This window comes from Erithacus rubecula (genome assembly GCF_903797595.1).
Source record: "Erithacus rubecula genome assembly, chromosome: 6".
Classification (NCBI taxonomy): Eukaryota; Metazoa; Chordata; class Aves; order Passeriformes; family Muscicapidae; genus Erithacus; species Erithacus rubecula.
This window is the reverse complement of record NC_136688.1, coordinates 51,154,890-51,168,212: the sequence shown is the minus strand read 5'-3', so window position 1 is coordinate 51,168,212 and position 13,323 is coordinate 51,154,890. Positions and strand designations below refer to the sequence as shown.

The window sequence follows — 13,323 nt, the reverse complement described above, 5'->3', positions numbered from 1 at the left end:
ATTTGTTTGAATAAAATAGGCATGGAAAATGCCAGGCATAAAGCTTTGGAGAGTTACTAATACAGTGGAATATAAATGGCAAGTGATCCCAGATTATTTTAGAAAAGGCTGGCTGCAATTTACAGCCTTGATTAGACTGATTACTAAAGGATGAACAACAAAATAACTTCAGTAATTAAATTTCCGAAGAGGAAACAAAAGGTTCTTACTCGTAAAATGAGCTGCAAATGAATTTAAATATTCAATATGACTTTGGCCTTTCTCAACAGAAGAGCATGCTGCCTGCCACAGTCATTTTCTAGGAAAGGAGATGGAACAAGCCTTAACAAAGCAGCAAAAAAGGGCTTTGTAGCCCTATAGGTTTTCCATGGGAAAGGTAAAGCCCATTGGAACTACACTTCAGCTCAGAAAGCAACACAACTTAATGAAAAAATAAATGTATCATTAGGGTGCATTTCAAGTTGAATTTTCAAGTTGGTAAATACCATTTCCATCAATATCTTGTGGTCAGTTTCCCTCTGTAATGCTTTTAAGTCCAAGCTGTCCGAGTGGATGGTAACAGCGATGACCGATGTGAAATCCCAGGGAGGGAGTGATCCATGGAGCTCTCCTCTGAAAGAATTCCAAGAGAACCCCGGCCAGGGCTGTTTCTGCGTTTGGGAGACATCCTGTGGCCACTGCAGACACTGCACTGTCCCTCTGCAGCTCGCCTTGCCGTGCAGAAGGTACCATCCATCCATCCATCCATCCATCCATCCATCCATCCATCCATCCATCCATCCATCCATCCATCCATCCATCCATCCATCCATCCATCCATCCATCCATCCATCCATCCATCCATCCATCCATCCATCCATCCATCCATCCATCCATCCATCCATCCATCCATCCATCCCCACCCCAGCCCCCAACATTTCAACACCAGCCCCTGCTCCTCTGGACAGGAGCATTCTAACACTGCCTCCAAGCTCCTCCCAGTGTGGTTTTCCCATCCATGTAGAAACACGTGTGAAAACATTTCATTTCTGACTGTGTGAGCCGGGGGAGGAAATTATTCCATGCTTAGAAACTTTGCTGTTTGTGTGCTCCCGCTGAGGTCTTGGCAAAGAGGCACCTCCAAGCAAACAGGATTTCACCTCGAGACAGGCAAATGATTGAAAACCATGTGATTGTAACACCAGTAGAATTTTACTTTCTGATTTTGCATCCCCATACGTTTCAACAGAATTATTTTCGTGGTGAGGTATTTTGTTATCTGATTTTATTCACCTAATACATTCAATGTGATCAGCAACTACAAGAAAACACAAACTGTACAAATATTTTGGTTTTATGCCCTGATTTTTTTAAGGATGTTAAATGATAACATAAGGGTATAAATGGAATGAGAGCTGCAACATTTCTATGCCTTGAAATTCCATGCTGTGGTTCCCACAGCAACCATAACCATGGCCACTTCTCATGGATTTTACATCTGAGTCTGAACATGCTGTTCCAAGTGCTCAACACACATAAGCAAAAATCAAGAATAAGCATTTTTCCCCCTGCAATAAATATCTTACCTGCTAAGTCACAACCACTACAAGGTGTTAATGGCACTGGTAGGTGAAGGTGAACTTCAAACAGCTGACAATTAATGCTCTGAATGTGGTTTCTGTGCAGAGATGCTTGCAGGATTCAGTGCTGGTACTGACACCCTTCTGTTTTCTGTTATTGCTGGAACAAGAGCCTGCTGTTTATAGCAAAGGTTATTATTAAAGCATTCTTAGAAGGCTAAAAGAGAACAGTTAAGGGTCTTTCAAATTCTTTTGTTTTGAATACCAGACTGTTTCAACTTCAGAAGCACTGAGTGGTCAAGAGACTGTTCCTCCATGGTTTTGCTCATTTTATCCAGCCCCTTTGCTTGTAGGCAGGACCTGATAGTGCACTAAAAAGAGACTGGCAGAAACAGGAACATAAAATCCATCAAGTTATCCAAGTAAGTCTGCTGGTTTGCCTTTTTCTGCTCTTCAGTTTGCCAGAAGTAAGGAGCATGCACAGAGACAGCAATTCCTACATCCCCCTTGTTCTTTTTCTTTAAGCATTTACTGCTGTTGCAATGCAAGACTCTGATTTGTCTTGGGTATGAAAAAGCTGAACTTCCAAAAAATGAATTTCTCTGGGTTGAGCTTTATCCAAAGCTCATACCCCTTCCTGCTGGATAAGTTTATTGTCTGAAGTGATGGAGTAATCATCAATGGTGAAATCAATGAAATAATTCACTGCTACTGGAGGGGAAAAGCTCCAGTCAAAGGTGGAATTTTCAAAACTCCATCAGAATTTCAAATCAGGGGTTTAATTGGCTGCACCAGTATCTTGTAATAACATGAGCCTGTCTTTACTGGAAAGCTCCAGGACTCTTCCATGAAAACTTACAGAAAATAGATTGTATGGACAGTTACAAGTCTACACATTTAAAGTTAAATGTTAATCCACAGTGGTACCAGCTTTCCAAAACTGTATTTATTCCTAAACATCTGCAGTGTAAATCAGAACCCAAAATTTTACATTAGTACAGCTCCCCCACACCCCAGATGGCAGAAATACCATCTACTACTGGAATTCTCTAAATACTGAACACTTTATGTTACTAAGAGAAGATGTGGTCTTGGACAGCACAGCCAGCAACACCCAACCAGCCCCCCTGAAATACAGAGAGTGGCACTGGCTCGAGGGGCCTCTGCCCACAACAGGGGGCACCTGAGCCCTGTGGGGACAGTGACCACAGTGCCAGAGCAGATTCCAGCCCAGGGCTGGGACACACTGCTGCTCCAGAGCGGGGCTGCACAGGGACAAGCTCTCTGGCTGGCTGCAGGCCTAACTAAATTGCAATCCACAACACGGTCTGTGACACAGCAGCTGTGGGAAATAGTCATTAAAACTCTCTACACATTATCCCAATGCTCATGTATAGCTGAACTTTCAACTGAATTGGAGAGAGCTGTAATTTAAATTCCAGATATGCCACAGTCTTTCCATATGATTGGGAGGACTACTGAACCCTGCACTTCATTTCTGCAACATAAACGTGTGGGTATTAATTCCCTATTTTTATAAATAACCTAATTTATCTTGACACAAACTTCTGTAATAAAAAAATAGGATATAGTATCTTGCTATATTTGATCTTGAAGTCTCACTGTAATGCAAAAGAAAGTTAAACCTTGCCCTAATCTGTACTATAAATCTTGAAATGCAAAAAGATTGAACCAGATGCTGTAGCTTGAACAGAAGTAGTGTGCAAAACACTTAACCCAGTAGGACTAGCTGTTCCTCCAGCCTACCTCTCCCCACTTCTCAACATAGTCAAGGACCTCAGGTCTTGTAAAGAGGTCAAATAAACTGAAGTGTTTCAGAAATCTTAAGTACAGGGAAGGTTTGCATAAGAAAAAGTGTATCTGAACTTGTTCCTGCCCAGTGTTCATTGTTTTGTTTTATGTATGTATCTTTAAATGCTTTTATTTAATGAAGTAAAGCCCTGCAATCCAAACTCTTAATACAATTTTCTCTGCCAGATCCAGCAATCAAAAGACACCTTCAAGTGACACAGGTTTCAGTGATGCAAACCTTCAGTCATGAGCCCATTACAATAACCCCCAACACACACCCCAGGACATCATGAAATAAAAACACTTCTTGGTTCACGTGTCTCACAACACTGAGACCTGCTGCTGCCTCCTCACCACACACTGACCTCTGATTATTTTTAAAACTTGCCCTTTAAGGTGAGAAAAACCAGCTGTGGTTCTGCAGAGTCCCATCAGCAGCAGTGCCTGCAAACCTACAGAGATTCCCAAGAAATACTGCAGGTAAAAGCCTGTGGTGTGGAAGCAGTTCATCTTTGGTTCTGAGAGCTGGAGAAAGAATTTTCCTTCCCTGGCAGCTCCCAGAGGCTTGAACATCAAGTGTGCAGGGTGCTAAATATTCTCACAACTCAGTAATTTTACAAGGCATCTGGGGAGGAAGCTGTTAAAAATCTTTTTCTGATTATAATAAGTGATTTTTTTAATACCTCAAAGAAAGATTTACTCTGAAAGAACCTTTTGAGAACACTTTAAGAAAAAAATACCGAAGTACAAACTTTAAATATCCAAAGTATGATAGTGATGCACTTTTTAGAAACACTTACATACTTAACAGGTGAAGTAGGAAGAGAGTATTTCAGAAAACATTTAATATGAAACCTTTTGGAACTTCCATCGAATACAGATTTACATAATTTTTCAGAACACTTTCAGTTCAGACACAAAGTGCACTGCCAGGTGAAAAAAATACATTTGGAGGAGTGCTTAAAACGTAGGGAGTGAAAGGATAGGTGACCATTCACCTGAGAAAGTACAATGACTGCCCTGAAATGTCTTATTGCTATTACAAAATGGAGTTTTCATGGAAAAAAACCCATACTGAGCAGCACAGGCATGGGCAGAGCACTGAAAGCCAACTGAACTCCGGTAGCACCTGGAGTTCTCAAGCCATGGCATGATACAGAATATACAGAGAATAAAATGCAAATTCAGGAATATTTACTACATTTAACAACTATGATTACCCTTTAAACTAGCATAATCAATATCAATGCTTAGGGGGGAAGAGAGGGGAAGTCTGCTGCCTTCACAGACTACAGATCACAAGAGCTAACTTGCAAAATATTAAGGACTTTGCATTTTCACCTCGGGTCAAATCTGAACTGTGTACTATGAGTAACTATTAGCTCACTGCAAATTTAAAATGCAAATTTAGGCTCCAGTTTAAAGCACATGTTAAGTACATGCGTAAGTGCTTCACTGAAATATAACCACAAAACATTAATACAAAAAGTCAAGTAGATAATGCAGGGTATTATCCACACAAGTCCTCGATGAAATAAACTGAGTATCCGTAGGAAACAGTGCATGAAGAAATCTCTTCATTCTAGTTTGCAAAACCGGATCCGTTTCACCGCTGTGATGGTTAAAGAGTGGGGGCGATCCCAGAGCAGCTTCACGTCCTACCAAAAGCTAGCTGGCCATCAGAGCTCATCAGGGCAGGTTCCACTCTGCATGGGGACAGGGGACAGTGGCCTCCCTCCCAGGGACACTGGCACGGAGCCATCCAAAGCAGCACAGCGGAGCCGAGGGAAGCAGGCGGGAGAGAGCTGCAAGGAGAAGCTTCAGCTGCTCCTGCCTATGGCTGTAGCTTAGCAAGCTGGACAAAGTTTGGACAGAGGAGATCAGGAGCCAACTGATTGTCACTTCTGGGTTCCAATGCTGAAGGTGCCCAGAAGGTGAGCACAGCACTGCCCAAACTGCAGCAAGGGCTGGGATGTGGCCAAGATTTGAGAGTCCCTTTGTGCTTTTTATCAGCCTGACTTAGTCTAACGTGGCAAACTCGCTCTGAAACTAAACCACTACTCTGCAATTAGCACCTCCTTTCACACTGCCTCATTCCCTAGAGGAACAACAGAGAAATGTTCTTAGCTGCTATCAATGCTCACAAGCCAAAAGGACAAAGATACAGTTTTAGTAGTTTAGCAGAAGCAGAAGAATGGAAGCGTTTACCCAAATATTAATGCACAAATTAACTACATTATTAAAATTTGATTCAGACTTAAATAATAAATAGGTGGGCAAAATATAATGCAAGACTTACTCAGTAAAAGTGAATTTTTAATCATCTCATGAGATCTACTTAGAAAACAGGACTAATAATGTTCACAACCATAAATCCAAACCCTTCACACACTTTTTTTTTCTTAACACAGCAGTGAACTGTAAACCTGCGTTTACTGGTTATCGCTTCAGTCTTTTTAAATATTAACTCAAGTGTTTCCTCCTTGGCCATTTCAATTTTTAGCACCAAAATTAGCCCAAAAAGAGGTACTGGTACAGCTCGATGTTGTAAATGAATTGTTTACATATAATACTTTATATATTATACACACATACTGTACATTCACACATCCACACAAACAGGAGGCATATTTAAATGAATATATTCTGTGTTTCAATTTGTTGTCAAAGACTTAGGAGCAATGGAAATAAAGCAGAAGGGGTAATATTTTACATAGTAGGCAACTTTAATGCTGTAGTGCACTTATAAAAAAGTCCAACTCTCCCTCCCAGCTCAGCAGCTTTTTTTTTTAATATCACTATTCAGAAGGATGCAGAAGTTATTGCCTAAATGTTATTCTATACATTTCCATCGGAATTCTCAAAAACACTTTAAATTGCTAACTAATTTACAACTTAACTATTTTTTTTCTTGTTACAGCTTTAACTCATTGGCAATTTTGGAAGCAATGTTTTTGAAAGCTATGGATGTTCCCGATATCCGCTTAAAGCGAACTCCGTTCAGGGACAGTCTTGGCAGTTTACACACCTCCATCTCCCACTGCACCAGGTTTTCCGCGTGCCCATCTCCATGGACACAGAAAAGCAAGAAACGCTCTCTTTGTTCATAGTCACAGTTATTGGCATCCAGCACCTTGCGGATTTCCCTCATCATGTCATTGGGATCCATGGAGCTGGTGGTTTTCATGCTCCAGGTAAAACGCAGCGACCGAGGCTTGGCTTCCTTGTTCTCGTCCTTCTGATCCACAGCTACATTGCGGCTGCAAGACAGGAATTGGGGAGTGAGCGGGGCCAGCCAGCCCCAGCAGGGGCCACCTTAGTGAAGCCAACACTCACTGCACACCACCCGCGTTAGAGCAGCTCCCCCAGCTGCTGCACACACACAGCCAGGGGAAAGCTCAGCTGCTGGGGCTGGAACAAAGGTATGGCACGAGGTGTGACACAACTGGCACTCACTGGATTCAGGAGCATGGGGGCAGTGACCTTCTGGAGGCAGAACTACATGCAGCACCTACGACTTCATTTTAAGGCAGGTTCTGCTCAAAACTGTACTCTCAGGCCACGTGGGCAGCTGGAACACCAGCTCTGTGCTAGAAGTTTCTGGAACATTGAAGTAACAGCTCCCTGTGGCAGGAGGGTGCTCAGCCCAGGCCATGGGAGGTGCCCACTTACACGGAATGCACAAAGGTGGGTTCCTCTGCACCTCCTCCTGGGCAAGAGGGCCTGGGGAGCCCCAGAGCAGCTGGCTGCAAGGACAGCAGGACCAGGGTCACCCACCTGCTGCCAGGGTCAACATGAGCCCCCAGAGCTGGGCTGGCTCAGTTACACTCTGGCTTTCCTGTGCTGGGGCGTGTTTGAGATGATCCCTAGGGACACCCCATGCTGCAGGCTCTGGGGATTGCCTCAGAGAGGAGATGCTTGCTCCTAAGTTGGTCAGTAATTCATTAAATACCAACCACTGACAGAGGTGATGAAATCTGCAGCTACAAGCTCTGCAGTTAAGTGCCTCTGAGGGGGATGAGCATAAAGAGAGCTGGAAGTGACTATTAGACACACTTCAACATAATTTGTACCCATGGTGAGAGGGTACCATTATTGTCACAGTTTTAAGAGAAGCAGCACAAAATATTAAAATATTAAAGATTTTTTTTTAAGCTATCTCTTGGTATGGATAAGTGAGGTTAAATAGAATAGAGGAAAGAAATGTTCCAGAAATTTCTAGTTTGCAATCATTCTTCTACTTCAACTAAACTCAGTAGTCACGCAGCCAAAGAATAAGGAACTACATTTGGGCCTCCAGGGACAAAATATGATTTTGCTTTGTGAATATTTGTATACTGTCAGTCACCTCTTCAAATTTAATTAAATATATTGACTGTCATACTCCACTACTTTCTGAAAAGAGCTAACCTAACTCACCCCCAACCATGCAGTTTAGGTCTCATGTTGAGCCTCCATATTAAGCCAAGCTGCTCTTTGAAATAGATGGCAATGGTTACACCACGTTTTATTTCTACTACCATTAAGCAGGCAATTATGAAAAAGTTAAATAAAAAGTGATAGCGAGGCCACAACTAAATAAATATATTTCTCAAATATAACCTATTTCATAATTCTCCTATTAAAAGATTTCTTGTGACTGTGAGAGTCATAAGACTATGCAATGTGATTTACCAGATGTTACAAAATTCATACACAAATTGAAGAGTATTCTGTTTTAAGTTTTAATTTAATAAGGCTTTAAAGAGCTAGGGAAAACCCCAACTTATATTCAATGCTCATTTTATTTTTCTCCTTTTTCTCCTTGAAAACAGTTGGCAAAACCAGCAGTTTGATAATTTCTAGTATGTTTTTAATATGCTGGTTTTGGAAGAAGAGTGTAACAGGAAAAATATTTAACTACCTGTGATTTTGGAGATGAGAAATATCTTATCAGCTTTCAGTGGTTATTCCACACATTTGCAGCCTCACTAGAGACCACTTATCTACACATCTACACAACAACAGCAAATTACAATGACTAAAATGCAAAAAAAAGAAAAACCACACAAGGGAAAAGGCAACAGGAAAGATGAAAGTTTAGAACCAAGTCAGTCAGTGCTTTAGTAGCTGTTTTGCAGACAGAAATGCTTCTTTGTTTAGTTCCAATGACTTACATGAAACAAAAGCTGCTGCCTGAAGCCACTACACCACATAATCAAGGGGAGAAAGGTTCAAACTCACCTAAGTAACATTTTAAACAAAAGTTTTACCCTCACCTTGAGCCCTCAAATCTCCCGTTCCTCTCATATTCAGTCGGGAGCCTCAATGAAAAGAATGCAGAAGCAAAAGGAAGTGGGAAAGAGAAGACAAATCTTACACTACAATATATAATATCTGAGTAGTTGCTAAAAGATACTGCAATCATACCAAAGGAGTCTTAAAATACAAAACAGCAAAGATGTAAAGAACTTGGTAGGTTAGGCCAAAATCAGAATGTAACATATTGTCCGACCAAATGGAAGTTTATAAACTACAGTTTCTAAACTGACCATAACTAATTTTAACAGTATATATTTATATATTAAATCTGTAGGACTCACTGAGTAAATCTGAAGTTCTAAAAGCAGAAAATGTGAAACTAAAGTTACAAAGCATATTGAAGTGACTGTATTATTTACTAAGTACCTCCTAAAAGAGAAACAGCTCCCAAATATTTTTAGGCTAATGTTATTTAAAAGTTTAATTTGGAATAAAGTATATATTTGAAAAAATCCCCATAACTATTAACAGACAAGTCTGATCACCTTGTGTATTTGCATGCTCATCAGATCTAAGGTGTTCAAACAATACCAAAATACTTTAATGCAAAAGAAGAAGATGCATATACATTTTAACAGAACTTTAAGAGGTAAATCCAAGATTTCTCAAGCTGTGGTAACTCCATCCTATTAATTCCCACACTGCTGCATCTTCCCCACCCAAGAACAAGCCTAAGCTTTCTGTCTCCCTGCAGTGCTTAAGGCTGCATTGCTGGTCACTACCATCCATTGAAAGCTCAGGGTCAAGAAGAATTTAGGGGAAAATTCTCTACTTTCCCATTGTTGAAGGAGGATGGTTCAACATATCAGCACTAGCTCTGCTCAGGGGGATGCTGCCTGTACACTGCCTTCATCCAGACTAGGGCAGTACATGGTTTCCCTGAGTAACAAACACAGCAGTTTGGGTGGCAGGTGTCTAGGGACAGGAATGTAAGACAGTAACCTTATTTTCTGATGCAGAGTGCTATTTATATCAGGGTGTGTGGGGTGTTGCAAGGAGTGATTTCCTCCTTTCCTTCCTTTTGAGAGCTGTAGTGAGGGATCAGCCTTGCAAGGTGACTCTGGCAGTCCCTGTCACAGGGGACCAGGAGCTGTCCTGGCACTGTAGCCCAAATTCAGCTCAGGTGCTACTGCAAAGCAACTGCACCTAACAGGGTGCAAAGCTGCTCAGCTGAGAGCTGCTGCTCATGGCAGCATCCAACAGAACCCTGCTCTCTGAGGCAACACACAGCTCCTGGTACAACAGGGACAATGCCACTGAAAAATGAACAGCTGCCACCAGCAAAAATCACACAGAAAAAATGAGAAGTCCCAGTGCAAAGTGGGCAGTTATTGTAGCTATTTTAATGAGATCTCATGCCACTAATATAAGAGAAGGTGGAAATAGAGTTTCCATGCCTGTATATACAGTCCATGAAGCCACCCTCCATGAGACCTCTACAGACCCAAAAAAGGTGTAGTTAGGAACCACCACATGTATCAACTGAACAGATCTTCCCCTTTCAGTTGATTGTTTTACTGGGCAAAGCAACCAACAAACTAGAAAACACTCCTCAACTGAAAAATTAAGAGTACTTAAATTTCAAAGAGCCTTCTGTGCTCCTATGAAGTGGAAGATGGCAGTTTTAAGAGCTGCAAACCTTTTGTGGATTTTGCTGGGTTTTTGTGTTTTTTGTGAAACTTGCCAAAGATTGTAGAAAATGGGAGCACAACCAGTTTACCCAGCAGTGAACAGCCTTACTGTTGCTGGAATCTGCCCAGAAAAGTCTGTAAGAAAAAATTCCTAATGATGTTCTGACAAACCTTTCAGTTTGAAATAAAGCCAAAGTGTTCAGTTTGTAAACCACTGTACTCTGAATCTAAGAAAGGTCATTATTTAGAATACACCTGTCACTTTGAAACAATAAACATTCCCATGGAAGCCTCTCAGAAAACCCTCACTTTGCTCAGTTTTTCCACGCATCAACCTTCCCTTCACTGAGCATAAAGTGACACACAAGCTCAAATGTGAGCCCCCATGGCAAGCTTAGGAGAGCTGTGCCAGTCTCTCAAGGTGCTCCTTCCCTCCTGACAGACACAGTTATGGTCCAGCTCTACAGCCAGCACTGCTGCTCTGGGAACAGGCACTTTCTGTACTGCCAGGATTGTTTTGCTTGGGGTTTGTGAGTCAGATGCAGCCCTGAGGCCTCCTCACTTGCTAATACAATCTTCACTTCTGTGCAAGTTTATGCTCTAAATTTTCTGCTTTTGCTTATGTTTTACATAAACTGATTTTATGGACCAAGATGCTTCTTGGTCTTGAGAATGGAACAAATACATAAACAAGTTCTGTTCTCATTTGTCATGCTATGCCTACATATTATCTACCTTATGGTTTATGAAGGGCTTTCACAAATCTGATTGTTTCCACACATCTGTCCCAAATTATGCTTTGTTTCCTGTTCTTTACATCTTTGTATGCTGTTTTAAATATCCAAGTAAACACAAAGAAAACTGTCTAAAAGATACAAAAAATCAACATAAAGTGCAAGATGATAAAATAAGATCAATTTATGGAAATGGAGAAATGATGCTGCAATAAAATCCAGAACATTGAATCATTTTTCTGTCAGAAAAAAAAAAAAGTTAAGACTTCCACAATATGCATATTGGCAAAGACAGTGCATAGTATAAGATATATATATATATATATACTCACACATATATATATATTTGATACCTCTGTGTACTGTGCACACTGTTAATACTCAGCAGTTTAACAAGGAGTGACTGATTCTCTACTTTCATTCAGCTCCCTAGAACTGATGCTGTAGCACTATGTCTAAGTGCTACTGGGTTACTGTAGTTCTTTTAGAACTACAAAGACTGAGCTCAGGTAGGATTCATAGCAAATACAGCCAGGAGAAACTGCCAAAAAGCCCCAGCATTTTCAGTTTTTGTACCTACATACAGATCAGGTATGGAGGGACACCATGCATACTTCAAACAGAATTTTAAAAAGCACAGTGGTTCTGTGCAGGTTGTGTAAGACTTTACAAATTTCTTATTCAAAAAGACATATTTATGGAAGCTGTAGCAGATATTTCCACTATGGCCCAAGACTCCTGGTCAAGTCAAATCATGGTCAAGTCAAAGGTAATTTTAAAAAAATTACCTAAAAACTATCTCAAGTCTCAAAATTAAACAGTAACCTTCTAGTTGAAAACTGCACTCATATCAGCATATCCCATCTTTCTTTAGACAAACATAGATGCATCCAGCTGGGGAGGGTTGCACAGATCACAATCCTTTGTTTTAGAAGTGGGCTGCACCCCAGAGCTCATGATGCATGCTAGGTTAAATCCCCTGTCACTGCTCAGCTCCAGCTGTATCTTGAGGTGGATGGTTTCTTTCCTTAAGGAAATTGTTGCATAAGTCAGCTGTGACAATGTCAGCCAAGCCAACCAACACCATTTCCAAACACAGACATGTTTGGAAGAGCTGTGATTATTATCACCACAGCATGGAATTTACTCAGTTAATCAGGTATGGTGCCTTTAGCCTCACACTGTACTTAATAAATCCACATGTAGGCAGCAATTTACATATCTCAAGATTCCCTAATCTAAGCACTTCCTTGAATTGGTCTGACTAACTCCAAATTACATCACAAGCACAGCCTTGTATCCTGAAAGTTAAAACAGATGCCTGGTTTTTGGCTCCATCTCCCTGGTTTTGATCAGCAGTAGGAAACTGGAAGTACCACCCTTTAAGAAATTCCAAGATGTGGTACAACTAAAGAGGCTATTACAAAACTCTACTGGAAAATTTATCTGCACATCAAAAATTGTATAAGCAATTTTTATGAATCATAGTGGATTAATGAGAAATATAGCAGCTTGATTCATTCCCAAATTGCAAAATGCAATTCAATCCTTCAGCTTGAAATGTGAATTGGACTTCTGAGCTTTTCCCTTTTGTTGATAAATTTGCATAACTGTTGTACTTTTTGTTTATAACTGAAGGGCTCTATTTGCACTTCAGCTGCAATTCACTTCAACAAATACACCCCATTTAAAAATAAATACATAGCTATTGAGTCTTCATTCAATCTTCCACACAAAACTGATCAACTCACAACTGTGCTCAGCTGCAGGCAACACTTCAAACCTTTTTTCTCTTCAATATCATAAAACAGAGAGATAATATAAATTTAACGTTACTTACCTTTATTTGCTTGTAACTTTATGTTTTGTTTATACTTTCATCATTGTTATCAAACACCTCATTCTTCAAACATAAGCATGCTAAGTGTATTAGTACAGAGAACAGAATTACTTTGGCACTACCAACTCTATCAAAGAAAGAAGAATTCACAAGGCATGCTTAGCATCGTGTTATCCAACACAGATGGTGCCACAGATTCTTAGATATCATCATGAGTTAATGGATTTATTCTATGCTTTCCTCTGAAGAAAGAAAGTATTTAGTTTTCAGCAGGAAGTTTAGTTTTCAGAAAACCAAGGCTAGAAAAGCCAAATCTTTTGTTAATTGCAGGAGCCACTTTTTTTTTTTAAATATAAATAAATCCTACCTTTTGATAAACCTGAATGACATGTTTCTAAAAGAGATTAAGCCAAAATAAAAATTAACAAAAAATTTTGTACAAAATA

The 13,323-nt window shown here is 40.4% G+C and overlaps 1 protein-coding gene across 21 annotated transcripts in view; it reads right to left on the bottom strand.

Annotated features, from left to right (window-relative positions):
* Positions 1 to 5,666: 5,666 nt before the first annotated feature.
* MARK3 (microtubule affinity regulating kinase 3) overlaps positions 5,667 to 13,323 on the bottom strand; it is a 60,208-nt gene continuing 52,551 nt past the window's right edge. For 11 of the 21 annotated variants that reach the window (XM_079308883.1, XM_079308898.1, XM_079308903.1 and 8 more), the window contains 3 exons: positions 13,245 to 13,271; positions 8,630 to 8,674; positions 5,667 to 6,631 (listed from right to left, as the gene is read on the bottom strand). In XM_079308883.1, the coding sequence (XP_079165009.1) occupies positions 6,286 to 6,631; positions 8,630 to 8,674; positions 13,245 to 13,271 (418 nt within the window). In that variant the 3' untranslated portion in view covers positions 5,667 to 6,285. The remainder of the gene's footprint in view (positions 6,632 to 8,629; positions 8,675 to 13,244; positions 13,272 to 13,323) is intronic. The other 10 variants (XM_079308894.1, XM_079308887.1, XM_079308901.1 and 7 more) reach the window with 3 other exon arrangements.